General features: G+C 35.7%; 2 protein-coding genes across 5 annotated transcripts in view; one reads left to right on the plus strand and one right to left on the minus strand.

The window, feature by feature from the left end:
• WWP1 (WW domain containing E3 ubiquitin protein ligase 1) overlaps positions 1-9,584 on the plus strand; it is a 58,843-nt gene extending 49,259 nt beyond the window's left edge. For all 4 annotated transcript variants that reach the window (XM_079300383.1, XM_079300385.1, XM_079300386.1 and 1 more), the window contains 8 exons: positions 198-357; positions 3,004-3,137; positions 3,247-3,387; positions 4,269-4,389; positions 5,547-5,651; positions 6,316-6,412; positions 6,715-6,787; positions 8,172-9,584. In XM_079300383.1, coding sequence (XP_079156509.1) covers positions 198-357; positions 3,004-3,137; positions 3,247-3,387; positions 4,269-4,389; positions 5,547-5,651; positions 6,316-6,412; positions 6,715-6,787; positions 8,172-8,271 — 931 coding nt within the window. In that variant the 3' untranslated portion in view covers positions 8,272-9,584. The remainder of the gene's footprint in view (positions 1-197; positions 358-3,003; positions 3,138-3,246; positions 3,388-4,268; positions 4,390-5,546; positions 5,652-6,315; positions 6,413-6,714; positions 6,788-8,171) is intronic.
• Positions 9,585-12,054: 2,470 nt separating this feature from the next.
• On the minus strand, positions 12,055-24,319 carry RMDN1 (regulator of microtubule dynamics 1). The gene is made up of 10 exons (XM_079300400.1): positions 24,186-24,319; positions 23,449-23,560; positions 20,764-20,851; positions 19,671-19,830; positions 18,941-19,030; positions 18,259-18,314; positions 16,242-16,329; positions 14,653-14,683; positions 14,089-14,222; positions 12,055-12,261 (listed from the first exon to the last, which is right to left on the minus strand). Exons 1-10 carry the CDS (start codon positions 24,297-24,299, stop codon positions 12,223-12,225), a joined length of 912 nt encoding a protein of 303 aa, XP_079156526.1. The 5' UTR covers positions 24,300-24,319; the 3' UTR covers positions 12,055-12,222.
• Positions 24,320-24,370: the final 51 nt, after the last annotated feature.

Below are 24,370 nucleotides of genomic sequence, written 5' to 3' on the forward strand. Positions count from 1 at the left end.
TGATCTGATAAATAATTTTCTATAATTAAGAAATATGTAATACCATATATTATTCTCTGATTTAAATACAACACTGTTTATATTATTTTTCAAAGTTTGCATATATTTTGACCATTTTGCTGGTTACCTAAGGGGAATGGTGATAAACATCTGTATGTGATGGTTTTTATGTGTATACGTGTTTTTTTTTCCCTTAGAGAATGGTTTTTCTTGCTTTCCCATGAAGTACTGAACCCTATGTACTGCCTATTTGAATATGCTGGCAAGAGCAACTATTGCCTGCAGATAAATCCAGCATCAACAATCAATCCTGACCATCTTTCATATTTCTGTTTCATTGGGCGCTTTATTGCCATGGTAGGTTAGATTTTTAAGGTTTTATATTTGCTGTAGCTATACATTTATTCCTGAACAGTATTTGTTTGTACAGTTATTAAAGGTTATATTAATCTCATAGAAATGGAAAATTAAGGCATATAAGTTTATTGAGCCAATTCCTTGAGAGTTAAGTCTCTTGCACACTCATGTTTCCTGAGAGAGTGATCAAAGTTAATATGTTTGATATAATATTTTATTTTCATCAATTGGATGTGTGTACTTCATGCAAACTGTTGTCTGAGTGTCTGAATACTGATGCTCTGAAAAATGTGACTAATATTTTGCAAAAAGGGCTCTTCAGTTGGATTTGGTACAGTATATATTAAAAATTAGTTGGAATGTGAGTTCACTGGGCCTTTATTTAAATGTATATGCTTGGACCTAAAAATCAGATAAGGAGACCAGAAGCTATCAGGGAGCTGATTCTCTGCCATCTGATTTCTCTTAAGCTACAAGCAGATCAGGCATGTTGTATCATTTCTTTGGTATCACTGAGTCAGTCCTCTATAGTGACTCCTGTTCTGTCACATTTGTTTCCTTCCATGTAGTGATACAGTCATCTTTCCATATAATCACCATGTCTACAGATAGTCCTCAGCAACATCCCTCAACTTGGTGAACAGTGAAACCAAAAAGAGTAGATACAAGTGTATTTTCATACTGAAGAGACTATTGCCTTGTGTTGTTCAGGTTTTTTATACAAAATTAGAATAAATGCAAGCCAAGTGTAACATAAATGAAAAAATGCTTTCAGACTTAAAATAAGTTTGGATGGTTTCTTAGTTCTGCTTTTGTCATCAATGCTTCTTAAGAAATGTATTCAGTTATGACAATAACATCACTGATTTCAAGTGTTTTATGTCTGAATTCACAATATTTGTTCTGTCATGAAAATTTTCCTCGTTGGGTTAACACTTTAAGTAGGCTGCCACCTTTTTTCTTTATTTTATTCCTTAGGAAGTTCCAGGGCCACTGTGCAGGACAGCATGATAAAGCCAGTTAGGTGCTAGAGCCAATGTTTCTTTCAGTTGGTGATTTCTGATCTTGTGTGTAAGAAATGTTAACTTTAGGAAAGCTATTTAATAACAGTACAGACCATAGTAGAGAACTTAATTGAAGTAATTAATGTAATTAAAAGACAAATTATTTTTTATTTCCTGAAGTATTTATGTATTTACATTTTAAATTCTCTAAGTGGGGCAAGAGAGAGACCCCTGTAATGCTGCCTGATGTGGTCTGTTGCAAGGTTTGAGTGTTTTCATGGTTTATACTGGATGGAACTCTCTGCAGTGCTTCCTGGGATACCCTCTAGTGGCTTAAGATAGCTCAGGTAATAATGCAACTGGGAAATGAAGTTGCAGTTCTTCCCACAGTTCTAAAATCGAGTGAGATTTTTAGTTTTAAGTACTGAAGTAGCCACAGTTGTTTTCAGCTGAAACAGGATTAAACATAAAGAATATACATCTTACTTTGTAATAAAAATCTGTTAAATTAAGTTGGCTCAGGCAACTTTTATATTTTGCTGTAAGATTGTCATACATACCAAATAAGGTGATTTTAAGAGCTTAATTTTGCAAAAGCAGAAAATCATATGCCCAGATACTGCACATGACATGGAATTTCTATCAGGTCACCCTCCCATGAGAAGAATAGACTAGTTTAAAAGTAAATAAGTAAATAAATGCCTTTAAGAGAACCTCTTTAAGGTCTCCTTAAGCAGAAGAAGAATGCATGCTAGACAAAACCTAAAAAGGGGGAAATTAGGGGGGGGGGGGAAAGATGAAGCCTAGAGGAAATACTGTTAATTGGCTCTTCCATTCAGAATTTCAGCTGAGAGGAAAATGAATGCCATACATGGCCTATGTTTAGGATATTTTCTTTAAAGAGCTGTTTTAGTGAAGGAAGTGTACTTGATAAAACTGAGGGGAAGAAAGGGTTTTCATAGTTATGGTTGTGCTCCATGAGCTCTCAGATGCACTGAGTCAGTGTAGGGATTAACACTCTGTGTGTGAGTGTGTGTGTGTGTGTAATGCTGTGCTTCTGTACTAGAAATCAGCTTCCACCCTCTGTGCATGTGTGGTGAGACAAGTGTGACCATGTTTTGGGTTTGGTGGTTTTTTTCAGTTTTGTAGAGAACTTAATTCCTCGCTTCTGTTACTCACCTATAAAAAATGTGATTCCCAAAGCTCTTTCTTGCAAGCTGCAGTAGCATTCTGTAAAGGATGATGTTGCTGGATGTATGTATGTAGTAAAAAATGGCAGTAATACTCAAGTAGGATCAGATATTCTGATCAAGTAGGATAAAATAACAATGGCAATTATGCATATTCACATAATTAAGGGAAGAAAGGATGAAATCCTTTTATGAGAAGTTTTGGTTTTTCTTAATAAAAGAATTTTTAAATTGTGATAATACATGCTTGGATAAATTATGTCCTTTTTTTTTCTTCCCATTTAATTTAATGTTTTGTTCTATATAAATACAGCTTCATAAAGCTGCTATTGCTATTTGGTGTTTTTTATTATTTGAAGGAGAAAGAATAAAAAAAAAAAGACTTCAAGTCCAGAAATACTTCAATAATTCAGTAGTTCAATGAAAACTTAACATATTTTTCTGTTTAACAGGCATTGTTTCATGGGAAATTTATTGACACTGGTTTTTCTCTGCCTTTCTACAAACGAATGCTGAGCAAAAAGCTTACTATTAAAGACCTGGAATCTATTGATACTGAATTTTACAACTCACTTATTTGGATAAGGTTTGTAGTCTATTTTTTGTGTATGTGTGTGTCTCTGATATTTTATGGATTTTTTTTATTTGTCTGTTTATACAGAATTCATTGTAATTTTTTTTTTCTTTGCATCCAGGGATAATAACATTGAGGAGTGTAACTTGGAAATGTACTTCTGTGTGGATATGGAGCTCTTAGGAAAAGTAACCTCACATGAACTGAAATCAGGAGGTTCAAATATCTTGGTAACTGAGGAGAACAAAGAAGAATATATTGGGTAGGAAGGTGTAGATGCTGAAAAAAGTGTTCCATGTTTCTCCTGTTGCTCTAGTCTTTTTTTGACATGGTAGTTTCTGTTGATTTGGTTTTGTTTTTACTTTTTCTCCATATGTTACTATGTAATTCTTGTGACTGTTATTGAAATGGTATCTTGGTACATGTTGCTGTCTTGATACACAATTGCTTGGAACAAAAGGAGACCATGCTCTTTTATGTACAGTGAGAGAATAGGTGAAACTGAAATGAGCAAGCCTATTTTCAGCAACTTTAGGTAACAAATCTAGGGAAGATATCTATTTGACAGAAGATTATAGCAAAGGTCTAAACAATTTTATAAATGTGGAAACTGAAATTCAGAATGGTGTGCAACATGCTGTGATTTCAACTGGTTTTTTTTTTAAACTCTTTCTGCTATTCTTTTCTGCTTATTTCCTAATTTTATCACTGCCCTTATTTTTCTGAACCTCTGTTTCTGATCTGTCTATTCAGTGATCTTAAAAGCAGATGTACACAGACCCTTTTCTGTCATAGAGTGTTGTCCAGTGCTGCACATAAAGTTTCCACTTAAATTAGCAGTCTTCAGTTTCTCAGAGATAGTTTCTGTAGTATATAGGTAAGTTAAGGTTAATAATAATATTTCTTTTTAACTGGAATGGTAATCTAAGTTACATCTTCCCACTTTAGTATTATCTAAATTTGAAGATTTGTGGTATTATAGTATAGTAGGTTACTTATAGTTAATGGAATTGAACAGTGTAAGAAGTGAAACTTGAGGGATTCTTACGTGATGGAAACAAATACACAATCCTATGTGTTTGAACTTCTTCATGGTGAGTGCTAATTGATGCCTAATTCCTTTTTGTTTTTGTGCTATCCCAGGCTAATGGCAGAGTGGCGATTTTCTCGGGGAGTTAGAGAACAAACCAAAGCTTTTCTTGATGGTTTTAATGAAGTAGTTCCTCTACAATGGCTACATTATTTTGATGAAAAGGAACTGGAGGTGAGTTTTTTTTTATTCATCAGTTTTCCTTTTGCAAAGGTAATATATACAGAGAGATTAAATGGATAGGTCAGCGTGAATCTCTCCTCTGTGCATGCTGCATTTGATAGCTTCTGGAACATGGAGAGTTTATTAGTAGCAGTGGGATTAAATCAAAATGAAAATTGAATCAGTGTTTTGAATCAGTGTTTTGTGGTGTTCAGCATTAAACTGTATTTTTGAAAGTTTCTGTGAAAGTAAATGAGATCACTGATGGATCTGAGTCACAGACTTTTCCCTCTATGGTAGATGGGTGGAATTACCTTGTAACAGATGACACAGAAGTTGATTATTAGTGATTGCTTAGTATCAAATATATGGTCTGAGATAGGTTCTAGGATTCTTACATTTAAAGACAGAAAATTGGAGGAACCAACAAAGCATGAAATGGAGCTTTGCAGATCCTCAGTATGCAACCCAAGAGCTGATAACAGGGATTGCTTGCATGCTCCATGTTTACTTAACAAGTGGCCTGGCCTGTGTTCACTCTTGGGTTTGTGATTTGGAGTAGGGACAAAAAGCTCTGTAGTGCTGTGCTCATTTATTTCTGTGTGAGTTGACAATTTTCCCTGTATATAATGAGCAGTTTTCTGAAATTTTCTTAAGTTAAATAAGGAGGATTTTTTTCTAAGAAAAGACTTTGCTTAGTCTTACTCAGTGTTCAGTTTCATAGAAGGCTTTGCCTTTAGAACTTTCAGCTTTCATTGCCTCTTGTAAGGAATACTTTTCAGACTTACACTTTGCAGTACAATTTATCTTTATTAGTAGTAACAGTAGCAGCAATTTAATCATCATCGTTTTGGAATATGAGGTGAAGATTTAATGGAAAGGGTAATATCCTCCTTAATATAAAATTTCTCTTATGGGAAAGGTAAAAATCTTTTATTACTGAGCTATTAGTTGGAATATACCAAGTTCCTGGCATTCAGTCTTTCAGACCACACAATTTTTGAGTAGCTCTTTACTCAGGGTAAAGAAAAATCTAATTGTGTAATAAAATTAAAAAATTACTCGTCCTTTTTTCAGAGCAGAAGTTTTCATTTTTGTTACCATGTCTTATACTAAATAGAAAACACTCTTAATTTATGTGTTTAATGTCAAGAAATTCTCTTTTCTAGGTTATGCTCTGTGGTATGCAAGAAGTTGATTTAGCAGACTGGCAGAGGAACACTGTTTATCGTCATTACACAAGGAATAGCAAGCAGATCATATGGTTCTGGCAGGTATGTTAATCAGTTACATTTCTGACTTCTCTAAGTTTTCTTTTGATCTGTAGCACAAATGACATATGGAGTGGAGGGCTGTCCAAATGAAGGTTCTTATAGCTTGCTTCCTTTTTTTCTTTTCAGTAAAGGAGCATTACTGGTCTTTAGGGAGAAAAATGGCAGATAGATACACACATTACATTTGGATGCTGGTTTATGAATATTTTTTCTTCTGTATTTGTCCTTACTGATAAGATCTGGTGATATATCTTTTTAAGATGCTTGGTACTGAAAGAATCTATACCAGAAGTACCAACTTTATATGCAAGATTTCCTTAGTCTTGAAATACCCAGAGTCTGTGGCCAGACTAGTGTTGTGTTTAATAACAATGGCAGTAGTCTTCATACAAAGCATTGGCATGATTTCTATTTTGATGTGGAATAAAACAGGTAATGATTCTTCCTATTTGCTGTTCCCAGCCTTCACATATAATGGCTGACAGTGCATATAATCTGCAGTCACTGTTCTTTTCCTTCCAATTTTGCTGAAGTAAAGAAATGCAAATTGGTACCAAACAAGGTGGTGTATTTTTAAATGGAATTATACTTTTTAAACCATTCCATGGTTTTTGTCCCACTGTGTTAAAGCTTTTTATTAAGTAATTTGCATTTCTGTGCCTAGTTTGTCAAAGAAACAGACAACGAAGTTCGCATGCGACTTCTGCAGTTTGTCACTGGCACTTGCAGATTACCACTGGGTGGATTTGCTGAACTTATGGGTAAGTAAAAAGTGATCAGAACTGTTTTTATATTGTCACTGTTTCATTTGCAAATGAACCATGCTGCAATTGTACAGATAAGAGGAACTTAATGTTCATCACCTTGGGTCTAGAAGGGCTTTTTATATAGTAAATCCCATGAATACGTTTATAAACTATTTGGAAAACAGCTTTTTCTGTGAGAAGCATGTTCATATAACTAATGAACTCTGTCTGCTGTGTCTCAGTTGTGTCTTATGTCATGTATTTATCATGTATGCTACTTAAAATGCACAGATTATACTTTTCAAAATCTTTTCTAGGAAGTAATGGTCCTCAGAAATTCTGCATTGAAAAAGTTGGTAAGGAAACCTGGTTACCAAGAAGTCACACTTGGTGAGTTGTTATGTGTAAACTTCCTGTACCTTTAGTGGTTTATCTCTTCAGGCTTGCATTGACCAAATCAAATGAAATATAATTTGGATCAATTGTTTATCTCCATCTTCAGCTTCATTTGATTGCCTTGACATGCCAGTATTGAAAAGTTTCCTAGTTGCCCTCTTCTTAAATTTCGCAACTGTGCTGAACAGTTTGTCAATGTCACATCTATCAAAAAGATAAGAACACCCTTTCATAGAGCTGAAAGGTGTTTTCCTAATTCTTTTAGAGAATATTAAATAACCAAACAAGTCATGTTAGGCATGTAGTTATTAGATACAATTATTATGCAGTAACATTATAAAAGATAACATGTATAGTCACAAGAAGTAGCATGGAAGAAATTATAGATGGGCCATTATTGGCTTAGCATTCCTGTGCATACTGATCAGTTTTTTATATAAACTGCAAAATGGGCACTTTCCTTTGGCAACCTGTGACAATAATATTCATAATTTTAAAATACTTAAGGCAGCAACTGACAAAATGAGAGGACACAGTCTCAAACTGTGCCAAGGGAAATATAGGGTGGATATTAGGAAAAAGTTTTTCACTTAAAGAATAATAAAGTACTGGAATGGTCTGTCTGGTGAGGTGGTGGAGTCACCATCCCTGGATGTGTTTAAAAAAAGATTGCATGTGGCACTTTGTGCCATGATCTAGTTGAGGTGTTAAGGCATGGGTTGAACTCAATGATCTTGGAGGTCTCTTCCAACCTTGTGATTCTGTGAAGGGTATCCTCCATTTTACATTTTCTCCACTGGATTTTGTTTTGAGTGATGTTTGCAAGAGTTAAACATATCTTGTCTAAGACAATTTTGGGGAAGATGTGAAATGAAATGTTTTTGGCAGAAGCCTTTTAGGGCAAAGTTTAGAGGGGAAGAAACACCCACCTATATCCAAACATCATGTAGGAAGGAGAAAAGTTCAGGTTTTTCATGCTGTCATTGAAATTTGGAGATGAATCAAACTAGGATTATATTAAAATTTATGATGAAAATTTCCTTTTCTATGTACTACTATCAGAAGTAATTATTGTAATTATCATGTTTTTATACAATATTTTTTCTAAGTATTATAGTTCCCTGTATCTTGTACAGCCTTTAGTCTGTCACCATTCTGTTTTTATCTGGTAACAGTCTTTGGTTTCTTAAAATATTCCTCTGAAACTTTGTTTTTACTTCTTGCAGAAATGTCAAGGCAGTGAGATTGTGCTGATTATTTCTTTTTTTCTAATTGTTAGATCACAACATTTGTAACTTCTGCTATAACAATTGAGTTCTATAGAGTTCTGCAAGGGATTTAGATAAACTTAACAAAATTTTGTTTTTTTCCTGCTCAGTTTTAATCGTTTGGATTTGCCACCATATAAAAGCTATGAACAACTAAAAGAGAAGTTGCTCTTTGCCATTGAAGAAACGGAGGGATTTGGACAAGAGTAGAAGTGGCTTCTAGTCAAAAAGGATATCTTGCAAAATAAAAGGCCCAGCCAACTAAAATTGCACACTTAATTGTATATAAGCTTTTTGTTCTGTACAGTGATCTTTCTGGAACTCTAAAAGTTTAATTGTTCTCCGTTCTTCCACAAATATATGCAAAACAGTTCAGCCTTTTCTACTTTTATTTATTGCCCTTTCAAAAGACCAGAAAAACCCCTCCATAAATTTTGAAAGCAGACAAGAGACTTATTTAAAAAAATATATATAAAAATATAAATATATATACTAATGGGCTCTAGTTTTATAGAGCTTTGTGTATGAAAAGTTGCAGCCATTTAAAAGGGCCTGGATTTGCTTTATCTTGGCTTTATCATTCAGAAAAATGTTTAAACTGCTCAGTGTTCTCTAAAGAAACATCTCCAAGTTTGTTTTACTGCATGGCTGTTCTAAAAGGTGTTAAAGGCTTAGGCCAAACGTATCCTAAATATGTAGAAAGATGCTGCTGGTATTTGAGACGACAGAATCTGTTCTTCTGTCAGTTTAATTTTTTTAAATTCATAAATAGCTGGTATATCCCTCTCTACTGATGTAGCCAAGGTCATGAATAAAGCCTTTACTACTTGCACAAGAGTCATGTACAACGAGATGAATGTGATTTAATGTCGAAAGGAACTTGTGCCACTGTTCTGACTTACTGCAGGAGCTGAACAGAGTATTTTAATTCATTTGAGCAGCATTGAAATTTGTTTACATAGTACCTTGGGTTATTACCACGAGGATGTTAGGTAATCTTCAAAGAAAAAATAATAAAAGAGAAAATATTACCCATTCTCTTCTTGGTCTGGTGTTTGCAGGTTTTTGGTTTTTTGTTTTTTTTTTGGTTTTTTGGTTTTTTTTTGGTTTGGTTTTTTTTAAATTTGGTTTTGTTTTATTTGGTTTCCCTTTTCAATCTGTGATGTCCTTTTTATAACTTTGTAGAGTTATATCAATGTAAACTGAGCTATAAGGGTATACAAAAGGTAATGTGAATTTTGCTGCTTTCTATGTTCTTGTTCAGTTTCAGATACTGGATCTAGAAAACTCAAATAAAAGGAAAGTTACTTAAGCTTTGCACAGAAAAAAAATTATTTAGTATTAAATACTCTCATTTCTCTAAAGTTCTTACAGAAATTTAGATGTACTTGAACGAAGTACTTCTAAAACTTCTCATCCTTTTATGTAGGTCAGGTTTGTCCTAAGTGCACAATAATATAAAAGCATTTTAAAATTAGTTTTATTGGCATTTTATTGGCATATATTTGCTGAACTGCAAAGATGTGTTTAAAAAAATACTACAATTTAACACCTTATTCATGTGAATTATACTAAATGCTACTTTTAGCAAACTGTGCTTCCTTATTCTAGAGTAAAAACATGTTTTAAATCACCATTTGTAATATGCTTTAAATATTACCTTGTAAATTCCATTACATTTAAATGACACAGAATTTTGTACACACATGAAAATGATTTTAGAATATGATTCAACACACTTGTGTTAACATATCATATTGCACTGTTAAAAGTGTACATGCGAAAAAAAACCTGCTATATCTGTTCATGTATCTTTCCAATGCAGCAGCTGAATTCTGCCAAAAATTTATTTTTCTACATATTGGATTGTCTCAAGGCTTTGTATTCAATATGCACAGCTTACACTGGAGCTGTACCTGTACAGAGCTCTGGTCACAGCAGTGGTGCAGCCCAGACAGACTGCTGTCTTAGATGAACTTTTCTGTAAGAGCTTCAAAAATTTCCATCACTTTTGAGGGTTTTTCATACACCACCAAATATCTTCTGCAAAACCATGTTTATATAGCATTAGATTCATTTGAAGTGCAAATCCACTTAAATTATCACTTATGCTGGTTAGAATGGACGAAGTTTAAGAAAACAAACTAAGAAGGTCAAAGGCCAGGCACCAGGAGTGTCACATGCCTAAAAGACAAGGAGGGCTGAATGTCACAGTTAATGAATTTGCACTAATGAATGACTTGGTGACCCACTACCAACTGCTGAATTGTGTGAATCTGTGAGTAACTGAACAAAATAAAAAAGACAGCACATCACAAGAATGTAGTTGTTTTATTGTTTTGGTAACTTCAGCTGTCTCATATCTGCAGTGGTTTTTCCTGGGGGTAAGGATTAGTAAGCATGAAAAAACCAAAGCCAGTAGCTTTCTGTCCATGTGTATGATCTGTGAATTGGTGTCAAGGGCCTGACTGAAAGAATGGCTCCAGAAGAAAAGAAAACAAAATTAATATACCAGTGTGCATGGGTGTACAGTACTTGAATTTTCTGGTTATTTCAGTAAGACTGTGTTGTAATTTTCTTTCCCACTTCAACTCCCCATATTTCACCTACATTTGGTGCATGACAGCAAAAAGAGGGAAGGCAGCAATGGTTGCAGATCAGACCAGAGCACCAGGGAGGTAATACTACATGAAGGAGCTTTTGTATAGTTCATGGGTTTTGTTTTTCCTTTCTTCCTGCAATTCAACTGCTTTTCACTACACACTCCACAGATATTACTCAGCATCTGGATGTTCTTCCTTTGTGCAACAGCAGCAGCAAAGACACCAAGTAAAGGCACCTCTGCCACAAAGCTACCAGAAGCAACTCTGCAGATGTTTTTGTAAAATATGAATGCAGAAAATTCTCTCTCAAACACTACCATCCACCCTGAGGCACTGTGACATAGAGAACTTCATTATGCTGCTTTACTATTTGAAAAATAATAATAATAACTTTATGGTAATTGAGAAAACCCTGTTTTAACTGTAGTTTTGTGTCATCAGACTTTAATTAAAGCCCCAGAATGTCCCTCAACATGAATTTTTACTGCTGACTTAGCTGGGGCTTGTTAGTCTAAGCAATTTATGCTGTTCTTCATCTTTCTCCTAGAGATTGCAATACCTTTTCCTAGTAAAGCAAATATTAGGTATTTCTAGACTATTTTTTTCTAGGCTGTTCTATTGACAATACCACATGTAAGTAATTGCCTACCATTTTTTTCATTATTTGCTCCACTTTTTCTGTTGAGTAATTGGAATATAGTTTGACTGGACACCTAACTTAGGTTACTTTGTATTTCTGGTGAAAATTCCTGCCAACATAGTAGAAAGAAGAAAGTTTTATGTCTATTAACAGAAGTCCACATCCTTCCACACAGTAGTTCTTTCTAATGTACTGGGAGTGTATATTCCTCCTATTGTCACAGTCTAGGGTAAAGTGTGTGTGCCTAGCAAATGTTTATAGCCACTAAATCATCAGAAAGCTGCTCACTGCACTTGCTGATATCACCCATAAAGGGATTTTCTTAGATGTTCCCTACTTGTTCTTTTTTCCTTCATTTTTTATTTTAAACCACAACACTTTCTGCAAAGTCAAACACTAGCATTTAAGAGCACTTCAAACACTAGCATTTAAGAGCACTGGAATTAAGATGGTGCAGCCTTAATGATAAATCTGTAGAAGCATCTGTAACTCTTGAAGGCCATTGAACCTCACAGAAAAACACTGTAGAAAAAACTGCAGGATTATAATTATGCCATGACCCTGTCCCTCCTTTCTTTAAACTTATGCTTGTCATGTTTCTCATTATTCCTCATAAATAACTTGTAGTTTAAAAGTGTAAAAAACTTAATTTAAGCCCCATGCTATCACTCTCCCAGCCTTTTCAGACTGACTACAAACCCTGCTTGTGGATGAAGCTCCCTTCAATCCCATGTAAATGAACAGACAGGATCACATAATGAAACAGATCTTCCAATTCAGTTTAATAGAAATGAGAGGGAGATAGAAGGTCTGAGCTGTCCTTTAAGTAACAGCTTCAGTAAACCAAAGTAGTATTTGGGGCCTTTTTCCTATGCTGCTCAAACCTGAGGCACTGAATTCCCATTATCTTGTTTCTTCTTATATAGAATTAAGTAGTTCCAAAGCTTCTTTCTGTACCTGAAAGAAATAAATGTAACATAACAATCCCAGGTAGTTACAGGCTCTTCTAGCAAAACTTCCCTCACAAGCACCCAAATGTTTCACTGTAATTGTGTAAATTCAGAACAGTCCTAGGACAAGTCACTTTTCTTCCATAGTTTAAGATGCTCAATACTTGAAATATTAATAGGAATAAAACACTTAAGCCAATGTCTTCAGTGTAATTTACTTACTAAATAAATGAAGTTTATTTGTGTTGAATACAAATACTAGTTCTTGATTTGCTGCAGTCTAATAGTTGCATGCAGGAAGTTGTCCTAACTCTGACCATACCCACCAACCTAGAGTTTTCAATGCTCTAGATAGTGACTAGAAAGTGTGAGACCATTTCTGAGGCTCTGTTTGCCTAAGGTTTCTGGTTAAAACCTAATAAAATTTTAATATGATCTCTAACATTCATATTAAAACACCCCTCAACAACAAACTGAACAAAACAAAAAAAAAAAAAAAAAAAAAGAAAAAAAAAAAATCTCAACACCTTCTCCTCCCTCCTCAAACCACAAATCTCCAAGCCAACAAACTTCTGGTAATGACACAGCAAGCCATGCAGATAGTGTAAGGCAGATACCTCTGAGTATCTGCAGTAACAAATATTCAGTAAACCTAGTTATGCTGAGTCAGGAATTCAAATGTCTTTGCACGGGCCAGTTTCCTTCACAGCGGACTATCAAGTCTAGTTCCCAATGAATTTTGCATTTTACACATTCACCCAGAGAATGGGGAAAATGCCACCTTTCTGAGTTCAGCAGCTCTGCACCCCTCTAAGAGATGAGGAAACAGATGTCTGTACCAGAAAGCCACAAGTAGCTCAAGCAGATCAGTGGTTTAACAACTTGGCTACTGTACAGAATTCACTCCTGACTATCCTTTTTGTATAGTTCCTATGTAATGTAATGTTTTTTTCTGAGGCGTGAAATGCAAAATCCTACCAAAGTATTTCTTACTTTGGAAATTCAGAGTGTTGTATGGACATTCAGAATGTGCATCTTAACTGCAGCTTTATGCTAAATGAAATAGAAGTAAACTATAAGAAAAATCAAGTGGAAATCAGGTTTTGATAGTCCTGATGCTAACAGGATTGTTTTTGAAAGGTAACTGCAAATGATTTGGTTTATACTGAATGCATTATCGGGTATGAAGAAGTCTAATGGATTTCCTTTCCTGGAAGTACTTTGAATGTTTAGGAAGGAAGCAGATGCCTACCCTTCAAACCAGAATCCTTCTGTACAGTTTCAAAGGCTAATAAAATGATTCATGTCATCTAGCACTGGAGATTTGCTGTCAAAGATACATTCCCTAAATTTGTCTTATTCAAATCATCTGAATCTCTCCCTAGGGGCCTGCAAAGGGCTGCAGTGTTAAGGTTTTGGTACATCTTTGCTTTTTTCTTCCTTGTGTTCACATGACTGTGAGCTATTCCAATATGAAATTGCTACCTTACCCATTTCAGGCATGTGAAAGGTGAATCTGTGTTCACATAAAAACAGGCTAATGCAGATGCCTGCCTGAACTTCAGCAACACAGCTAAGGTGGGTCATTGTTAGCAATATTAAATTGCCATGAATGAGTAACAGTTCTCTGTTATGAATAAAACAGAGTATTTCCAACCACTATTTTCAGAGATTGGTAGTAACATACTAGAATTTTTTGATGTTGATGTGAGTCTGAATTGAAGGTGCTGAATTATAACTTCCCCTGAGTTATTTTATAAAACATTCCACTGCCATGATGTCATACATGTTGGATACAATATTGATTGTACAATTACAGTTCTTAACATCCTACCTGTTTGTCCTCCTCTGTCTGTGCAGGATACTCCTTTGCTTTGCTTAACCACAGAAGAGCCATCTTCTTATTGTTTAACTTTAAGTATGTTTTCCCCAAGAAGAGCAAATTTTTGCTGTAGAAATTTGGATCAGCTGTATAGAGACAGGAGAAAAGCTTCAGATGAGAATTAGCAGCGTACTATACTAAGAAAATTCTGAAAATATAACACAGAATTCCCTTTTTTTATTTCTTCTGCCTCCCTGTGCTCCTGTTGAATTCCTTAGGGAACAGTACCTTATTCTCAGGAAGGTATAAATTTCACTTTATTATTTATTCTGAAAAAATCTTCACTTTACACTGTAAGTGATGTATACTAGGGTGTAACATACTTTCAAGTATCCCTGATAGATTGTTCCAATGTAACAGCCCAGTGTGCCAACTGGCACACCACATTTACCAGCTGATCATGCTCATGTTTTGGGTTTGATAGCTACAGTTAAGGTAATACTCATTGCTAAAGGTTTACTGCAAGTCATCAATCCTAATAAATATTTTTCAGTCAAAACAAGCCACAAGTCTTACCTTCTTCTGCCATGTGGAAGTAACGAAGAGCCTGTAAAAGACAGAATTGTATTCTTAATAGTGGAGAAGAAACTCAACACAATACTCAAACTAAAGCCTTATGCACATACTTGAAGTGTCCATGACCTTATTTTTATTAATTCAGCATGCTGCTAAAGGTTCTCATTCAATGTACAATTAGATTTGACATCATCTCAAAAGAACTAATACTTACCCAACTAATCCCCTACCACTTTTTCCAGAAGTATAGCAACTCCTATTTTTTCCTACCAAACTGGAATATGTTTTTCTGATTCAACTGATGAAGATAAATTTTGCATTTTGTTTGTTCTATCCAACACATCTGCAGTTTTCCCCATCCATTTCTCATGTATGAATGTAATAGATGAAACAAATCTTGTGATTTGAGTCAATAAATATTTGAGAGAGAACTGACTCCCACAGAGCACCAGTTAGTAATGTCTTACATGAGGATAAACATCTGTGATATCCACACATTTTCAACAAGTTTCCTATCCAGCATATACAAAATTTCAATCCATCTCTACCTTTTCCTAATGATAGTTGGAGGGAAAATGCTCTCACAGAACTTGAAAATGTAGATGTATCTACAAAACAGATTTTGCACTGAAACTGCAAAAACCTACCAGTATAAGGTTGCTTCTTCAGTGAGTTGAAGTGCTACAGAACTGAATGCTGGGAGTGGAATTATTCTGACAGTATTTAAAATCTTGGCTGACATTCTTCTGAGAGTGGTTTTTCAGCAAAACTTACAAGCTTGACATTCCATTAAAAAGTTTTATTTCTTTTTCAATCAGCTCTGAAATTGCTTTCTGTGTAGCAGCAAGCAGCCGGCTACAATTACTTTCTAGTGACTCCTGCCCCCTTCCACTTTAGGAGAACAGAACAATTATTGGTTGCTTTAAACAAACAACGATTAAAACAGCTGCACCAAACTTTTTTATTACCAATTTAAGTGTCAAGCTTCTATATATGTATGGCTGTTTAAATAAGATGCACACTTACAGATTTAGACACTCTATTTTAAAGGATAAAGATCTGAATAGTATGTTTTAGGGTGTATGACAGCAGGAAATCATCATAGAAAAGAGGAATAAAAGTACTTTCAATTGAGAAAAACCCACACCATATGTGGCCAGAGAATGAAAGGGTATTTGTTCATCTTAAGTAACAAAGCAAGCTGTTGCTTTTTGCATTTAATATAAGGGGACAAATTCTATTAGAACTAGCAAATAAATACATGGCATAACACCACCACATAAATCATCAGCACTGGACTAGTACAAACAGTTATTTGCAACAGAGCACAACAGTAAATACAAACTAAGTTACATATAGTTTATTATTTTCTCATGCAAAAACTACACAAAATAATTTACACTATTGCCTGTGTGCTACAGCTGAAGAAAAGTAAAGGTTTTTATGTTTTTAGATACCCCTTACTCTCTTGTTATATTCTCATTTTATTATTGACAGTTGTAAACTCACAACTCCATGCTCATTCCATAATCAGAGGTCAGCTTTGTGGGGGGGTGAAAAATAATCTGTGAAATATTTTCATACTGTACCTCTTGAAAAGTGGAGGTTGGTGGTGTGGCAAACAGTGTTGCAGCTATTTTTCTTTGATACCATGGCATCTCAGCAAAGGAGTAGCACCTGAAGTGAAGAAACATTTTTATCTACCCTTCCCATTTGTCTTGTTTTCAAGAAAGTCTCATAATTGTTGTTGGACATAAAAACTGGATGTCATAATTGTTGATTCCACGAGTCAAATCTGCAGACACACTGCAAGTACTATAAGAGTGTTCTTACATGTGTAAAAACATAGCAAGATGTCTGAAGCTGCTACTATAGAAGTTTTGGTGTGTATTTTACTGGGAACTAACTACATTAGCTAAAACTGGGATGATTACTAAGCATGAGACAGATTTTGAGCTTGAATGATTTTAATGATTTATGTGTATTTTGTTCTAATGTATTTGCAAAAGCAGCACAACTGAGTAATGTCATTGCCTTACCTCAACACTACTTTGCTTTTCTCAAATATTAATATAAAGTAGATCTGCAGTACATTCCTGAGACTCTGATCTATAAGAATGAAAATAAATTCAAGAATCAAACCACTGTTCTCTAGGCTAAAGCATGCTATGTTGTTTTGCTATCTACTAAATAACACAGGTATTAAATCAGTCACCTATCTGTGATAGTGCTGGAAAAGTAAAACATTTTTATTGAAGCATTTCAAGTGCACAGAACATTCTGGGTGCAAATATTAAACAATGATATTCACTTTAGCAGCCTCCCACAATGAGATTACAATTGTTATTCACTGTGTAAAATAGAGCATTCTAGAGGAGGTGAAAAATTAGCAACTGAAAATGTCTGGAGGAGAGGGGGACAAGACATGGAATACACAACTGGAGTTGAAATTCTGTTGTTAGATTTGCTTTATCAGAAAGAGATTAAGTCCAGGAGATTAGAAAGAGAAAAAAGAAAAATGCTCAAGAACTGGCTGACACTAAATGCCAGTTTCAGATCAAGATGGCTCTGGAATTCAGTAAGGAGTACATTCAAATATACAACATGGGAGTATTTTAGAGCCAAAAGCAGCATTAATCTAACACTTCTGATCATCTTTTCTAGTTTTGCTTAGGAACAATATCTTATGTACTTTCCAAAACAAGCTTCCTATCTCAAAACTGACTTTGAGGCTTAGTCAGTTGGTGACATATACTTCTGCTTAGAAATCTGGACTATTGCACTTGTTGGATCACCTGTGAATGAATGGTGGATGCTGAAAAAAACAAAGTTTCCAATATCTCAATCTTACAACAGAGTCTTCAGTAAAACAATGTAACACCTTTAGTCTCTTTCAGACAAATAACCAAAAGTGCTGTCTGGAGTCTCTCACTAACACAAAAATGATATTGCTTTCCATGACACCACTTGCATAGAATACTCTGGTTACTATGTAAAGTTCATTTCCATTTGCCTGCTATGTAACAGTAATTCTTAGTCTCATTTTCACTGAGCAGTAAATTAGATTTCAGTGATTTTTGGTTAATACATATGCATTTATAAGCTCCCTTTATTTAATGCAACTTTTAAAATACTCTATCCTATTACATATAACAGAAATATTTTAGGAATACATCTAATTTTTTGTAACTTTTCAGGGATTGTACTAAGTTACAGTCATCACTGAAATTCAAAGTAAAGTCAGTGCTGAGTTTTGACTCCATTCATATCCCAGAGCAAAATGAGCTACAACTTGCTATCACTGATGCCCACTATGGATTCTATGAAGGAAACTTAACATGTGCAAAATGTGTTTTTAATAGTTCCATACAAATAACTTAAATTAACAATTTTTTTTTTATATTTTTCAACTGCATAAGAATTAATAGCTAGACTTTTTCACGGCATGACATCCAGTATTTGTTCAATATGTTTTCATGCTTGCATCAAATCATTACAAGTACATACTGAATTATTCCAAACAGTTCTGCAATTTATGCAAGATATTTTAAAGTCTTGTATTTTTCCTGTGCCATATGCCAACTTTAGTTTGAAAATACATCTTACCAAATCCCTATAAGATGAATTGTTGTAGCATCTTTTGGATTCAGTTCAATGGCTCTCTGGTACAAGGAGAAGAAAAAAACACAATATGTAAAGAAGTTGTTCTGACACATGGATTAAAATACATTTAAAAATAGATTTGTTATCCTGCTGTTAATTAAACCAGACTGATGTGTAGAATTTCAAGGCAACACACTATTTATTCAGTGCACAACTTAATCAGCTCACTTCCAGAAATCTGATGACACTGAGATGTCTGAGCACTTCTCTTTAGTAGGTTATTGAAAGTTGCATTTGAGACATGACATGTTCAGATTTTGATAAATATAAAATTAGTAGTTCTTTATCTTCTCCAGTATTTGTCCTTTACTGTTACATAATCCACAGTTAAAAGGACAGCCACACTGCCATTGCTCAATATCACAGTCCTAAGAGGTGTCTAAAGCAATTCAGCTGTTTCAAGACTCCCTTCTAAAGTGACTTAGTTTACTGCAGGAGAGAATTTGTACTCCTTGTTTCTGGGGCATTTCTGGACCATATGTAACAGTAACCCAAAAAACAAAGTGCTCCTAGGAAGTCTGAACAGAAGTATGCTTTCAATATTTCACCAAAGATTAGTTAGCAGCTGTCATGCAACCTACATATTGGACACATTAATCTTGTCATATGCAAAAAACTGCATTACCTGGAAATGCTCTTTGATGATAATAGCATTTCCAATTTTAGTCTTGATTCCTTCATAGTCTCCAACATCACTGAGGCAAATTCCATACCACTGTAATTCAAATAACAAAAATAGAACATTTAATACAGCACTATACTAATAATACATTTTAAAAAACTTGCAACCAGAACAGCTGCCACCACCACAAATGACAACAAGCAATAAGTATTTGTTGAGAAAAGTTCAATCACCATCAGAGCAAGCTGCTGGTCTGCACGTGTAAAGGGAATCAATGCCCTCTTCTGATCCAAGATACCAAGGCAAGTGACTACATTTTGCTACCTCTTTGCCTGTGAGAAAAGCAGGACCAAAAATAAAAGTGCAGAATACAGCCAAGGCCTGAAATATTTCCTGGGAAACTCAACAGAGCCCAGAAAACCCATGCTGAATGCAGGATGTACAACATTTTTACAGCTACATTGCAGCAGAAGAAGCTTATTACTGTAATCACCCTGATCAGTCACTTCTTTCCATGGTCCTGCACACACTGAATGCTTCTGTTTCCCTAGAGGAAGTTTACCTGGAAAAGTCTGAACTCAGATCTTCCTAAAACGTTAGGAAGAACTAGAAACCTCATTCATCCTCAACTGAAAAGTTAAATTATGCTGAAGTTGCCTAAAACAGCACAATGACATTTGCTTTTTTTTCAGCTATTTTGCATGCCTCACCTCAGTCATTTTGCATGGCTCACCTTGTGTGCTGCAGAATTTGATTCATTTTTTTCAAGTGCCTTTTTTGCATACTCAAGGGAGTCATATGTCAGTTGTTTCTTCTCCTCTGCAGAAGTGCTACCAAGCTGAGCCAGATCCCGTGATGACCGTGCCAGCCGCCATAACAACTCTGCATCGTCACTGGTTAGGAACAGAAACACTGATGTTTGAAAGCATTCAGGGAAACAAAGCAAAAAGGAGGTTTTTAAAGTATATCTCAAGTGGGTGATAGGGCAACAGTGAATCATCTGTCGTGCTATGTACAACCCCAAGGTAACAAACAGCAAATGAAAGCCCACTATTGCAGACTGTCTGACAATTCTTTTGTTCTGCCATTCTGGTCTGCAGAGTAAACACATCTGCACGAAAGGTTCTTGTTTTCTCAGAAAAAAAGATACAGGTTTAAGAAACTCCAGTGGTATCACTGAAAACACCAGAAAGGAAAGGAGGGCTACTCTGTTCTCAGCTAGATGGCATTTTTTCCAGCACTCAGCTGATTTGTATTGATGTTTCCTGGAATACTTATATCACTATGCATATTTTTTTTTTTTTTTCTAATTGTACTTAAATTATTAAATTCTTCCTAGAAAAAATCCCCAGAGATTAGTCATACCACCAGCACATAAGTCTGTACATTTATGTATTTATTTATATCACTTTAGCAAATGGTGTATTGTAGGTTACAGTCCAAGCTTAAGGATCTTGGGGTTTGTTAACATACTGCTATGGAACACTGCTTCATTATTCTTTAAATAACTACTATTGACTTACTAATTTAATAGATACTTTAAGAGTTTTACAGAATTTTGCAGTGAATTTTAAGGGGTTCTTAGAGTAACAAAACAAACAACCATGACTGAAAACTCGAGGGTTTTTTTTTTTTTTTTTCCACAACTATCAGTTCTTTCATTAATTTTTCCATTAGAAGGAAAAAGATGACAATTCCTTCTTTCCTACTTACATAAAGGTGAAAAATAGGTTCTCCAGCATTCCATAATGAGAGTATTAGTTGACAAACAGACACAGAAGAGTACAGAAAAGAAGCCACAGTATTGTCCCAAGGCAATGAAATACCTATTTTTATGCTGAACCAGCAAACGATACAGCTTTTCAGTTTCTCCACTCCCATACAGGTAGTCTGCTTGTTCTATCACATCTTCCACTTATGAAGGAATTAAAATTGTGGAAACAAAAGAACAAATTGTAGTTAATTAAGGCATTATCACCAAAACCAAAACATTTCAGAGCAAGACAACCTAACTTAAAATTATGTAGGTCATTTTCAGGCCATAATTTCAAACTTACAAGCACAGCAGGATGGATAAGCAACATGTACACTGCACAATGAGGATGATAATTGGTGCCTCTCCAGTGAAACTACAACAGCTTTCAGCAAGACAGATTTGCTTGCTGGACAGATTTAACATTCCAAGGTGTCCTTCTCATTGAATCAGTCTACTACAAAAAACTTAATTTTTAACTTGTGAAGATGGCAGAAAAAAAAAAAGTACAGAAAATGGACCAAGACAGCAAGTACAATAGAGAGTTGAGAGTAATAAAGCCCTTTCATTAGTATATGTAGATAATTTAAATCTTTCAATAACAATGACAAAAAACCCAACTTTTAAAAATATTCTTCATTCTCAGTATGGCTCCACAATTTTGCCAGAACATTACTGCAGTTTGAGCTGGTCCCATTATTTACTCAAAAGCCAAAACAAAACATTGCTTTAGGGGTTTCTGATTGAAGCCCTTAGAATTTTCCTGAATACAACCCCCAAAAAAAAACCAATCTACTGTAACTGTGTGTTCAAGATACTAATAGCAAAAATAATTAGGAAAATCAGAATTGGCTTTCTGGAGTATCAATTTATGGACTAAGTACCATTATTTTTATGATACTTTCTTTTTCTAGAAAATACTCTGAAACACAACAGTGGCGGGGGAATATAATTTCCCCAAATGGATGAGGATAATAATACACAAATATAATACTATATAAATTAATATATTACTTGGAACAGTGTACAGGAAACAGAACTATCAAACACCACATTACAGAGGATTACAGCATGAAAAAAGATGGAATTAGAAGGAAAAATTGCCTAAAGGGAAGCAGATAAGTAATTTGGTTGAGATATGTAACAGTACAGGAGAAGAACAAACTTCAAGCTTACTCTTCTGCCAACATTAAAGCATTAAAAATTATCTTTTAAGATAAAAGCCCTGTCTAACTTTTTACAAACATTTTAGCTATGCTTATTGTCGCTTTGGTATCACTCCTGGGTCCATGATCAAACTTAGAAGTCAAAACATACTAACCCCTCTAACCCCTTTAATAAAAATTAATCCTGTTTATAAGATTTCCTTTTTCAAGTTACCTACTAAATATGGTAGCCACATTTAAAGTCAGCACAGTTTTCTTTACAAAAGAAGTTGAAGGCTACTGAACACAAAAGCCTGTTCTTCAGCTTAAAAAGATCCTAGAATATAAATCAATGCAATCTGGGTAATTTTTAACCTTGCTGTCTCTAAATGTCTTCAACCCTTTCAAATACAAGATAAGGGTGTACATGGACTTTGAATTTTAGTGTCCAATATGAGCTTCATGGTACATCTTCAGTATGATCTTCACTAAACAGTTATGTTTCTTGCTGACCTGAACACTACTAACATGTCAAATGACTAAATGCTCAGAACTCAAAACCTCTGAATACATTTCCCACAAAGTGTTTTATATAAATTATTATACTTTTATTACTTTAGAGTATTTTTCAGGTATTTCTATTTTATCCTTATTGCACCATATTTACTATATTATACATATTATATTTATGTCTTGTATAGAAAGCCCATTAGCATTGCTTTTCTTGGCAATGCAAATATCAGATGGGAGCACTGAAAACACCAAAGGGAACTAAGCAGTGTTATTGAGATTCCCCATGAGAAATGATGAATTCTTTATTCCTCATTACTATTATTCCTTAATTGTGTACTGAGTAGCTCTTTCAAATCTACTCACTGATGCTCCTTCTGCTATAACACAGGAAACAGCTCCTTATCCATTAAAAAATGTATGATCTGAATATTTATTTCTATCTGCATAAACATCTAAGATGCTCCTTTTTTTGAAACACAGAGAAACAGGTAACCTGAACTGGTTACTACCTCAACTATGCAGTGAACACACATCCAGTTTAGGCTCATGCTCCTTTCAATCAGGCTTACTCTGAAAATCCTTATTTAGACAGAAAAGTTTTAAGTCTGCAACAATATCCCCTTCTAAGATACTGTTAATGTTCTTCTCGAAGTGACACCATACTTAGTCAAAATATATGAAAAAACATTTTACCACTTGTTTTCTAGTAGGCAAAGCAAGCTTTTGCTTCCCCTTTTTTAGTGTTACAGAAATGGAAGATGTTTCTCAATTTCATATGGAGCACTATCCCAGTGTTGCTCAATAGGAGTTAATTAGACTGGGCAACAAATTAGTTATTATCCACCTTGTGCACGTGTTCTACCCCTGACAGGAGGAGCTACTAATCTGTTTTCGGTTACACCTCAAATAATCACTTGTTTAAGTGCTACCACACCATCCATAACCAATTCAAAAGCATCCTGTTGAGATATGACACTGCATGCAGTCTTAATGGAAACAAAGTCAAAAGCATTACACCATTTTCCTCTATAATTCTGGCACTAAAAATTTTAAGTTTCACATCATAATAACCAAAATACTTCAAAATTTGAAAATATTACCTTTGAAGCTTGCATGAACCTCAGCAAAGCCAGAAATCAGCTTTTGAGCTTCATAAACCAAAAGGGACCCTGTTGAAAGCACAACCCCTCTCTGAAGGTTTTTTCTAAGCACCTGTTTAGGATCATACGATAGGTTAATGATTAATGAACATCAGCATTTCGAGTTATTGAAAGTTTTTCTTGTCTGTATCACCGGTTATATTTCAGATTCTGAGAAAAAAAAACCACCTTTATAATATTAAAAAAACCCTTATAAGACATAACACACTTTATCAAACGGATATTTTAAGTGTATTCAACAGAAACTCGCGGTTACGCCCGAAAGCACGGACAGAGCACTAGACTGAACACGAATCGTAAGTACGGAGCAAGCACAAGGCTGGGAGCAAAAATCAAGCCCGTGTTGCTCAGACGAGCGCAGGGCTCGGTTTCGGCACAAACAAACCAGCGCTTCGCTAGGGCCCGCGATGGAGCCTCCGCCCGCCTCCCTCCTGCCGGCGGAGCGGCTCCGCGGGGGCGGGCGGCGGCCACACCCGTGGGAACCAGGTCAGAAGGGGCCTCCGAGCCCACCGAGCCCAGCCTCCGAACCCCGCCGCAGACACAGCGTGGCTCGGAGCGCCACGGCCAGTATTCCCGTCAATACCCGCGGGGTCCGGGACTCCCCACCCCCGGGCAGCGCATTGCAAGCGCTCCCTGAAGGGGCCGCGCTCCCCCGCCCCGAGCGGCGCCCCGGATACCTGAGTCCCCGGCCACCCCCGGCCGCGGGCTGCTGCCTCCCGCCGGAGCGCCGTCCCCAGGCCAGCGGGGCCGCGGCGGAAAGGCCGCGCCAGCGATGCCAGGAGCGCCGCCATCGCCGCCGCCAGCACCGCCCCCCGCCTGCGAAGGAGCCGCTCCGCCCCGCGGCCCTGCCCGGGCTCTGGGG

The sequence above is a fragment of the Erithacus rubecula genome, assembly GCF_903797595.1.
Source record: "Erithacus rubecula genome assembly, chromosome: 3".
Lineage (NCBI taxonomy): Eukaryota > Metazoa > Chordata > Aves > Passeriformes > Muscicapidae > Erithacus > Erithacus rubecula.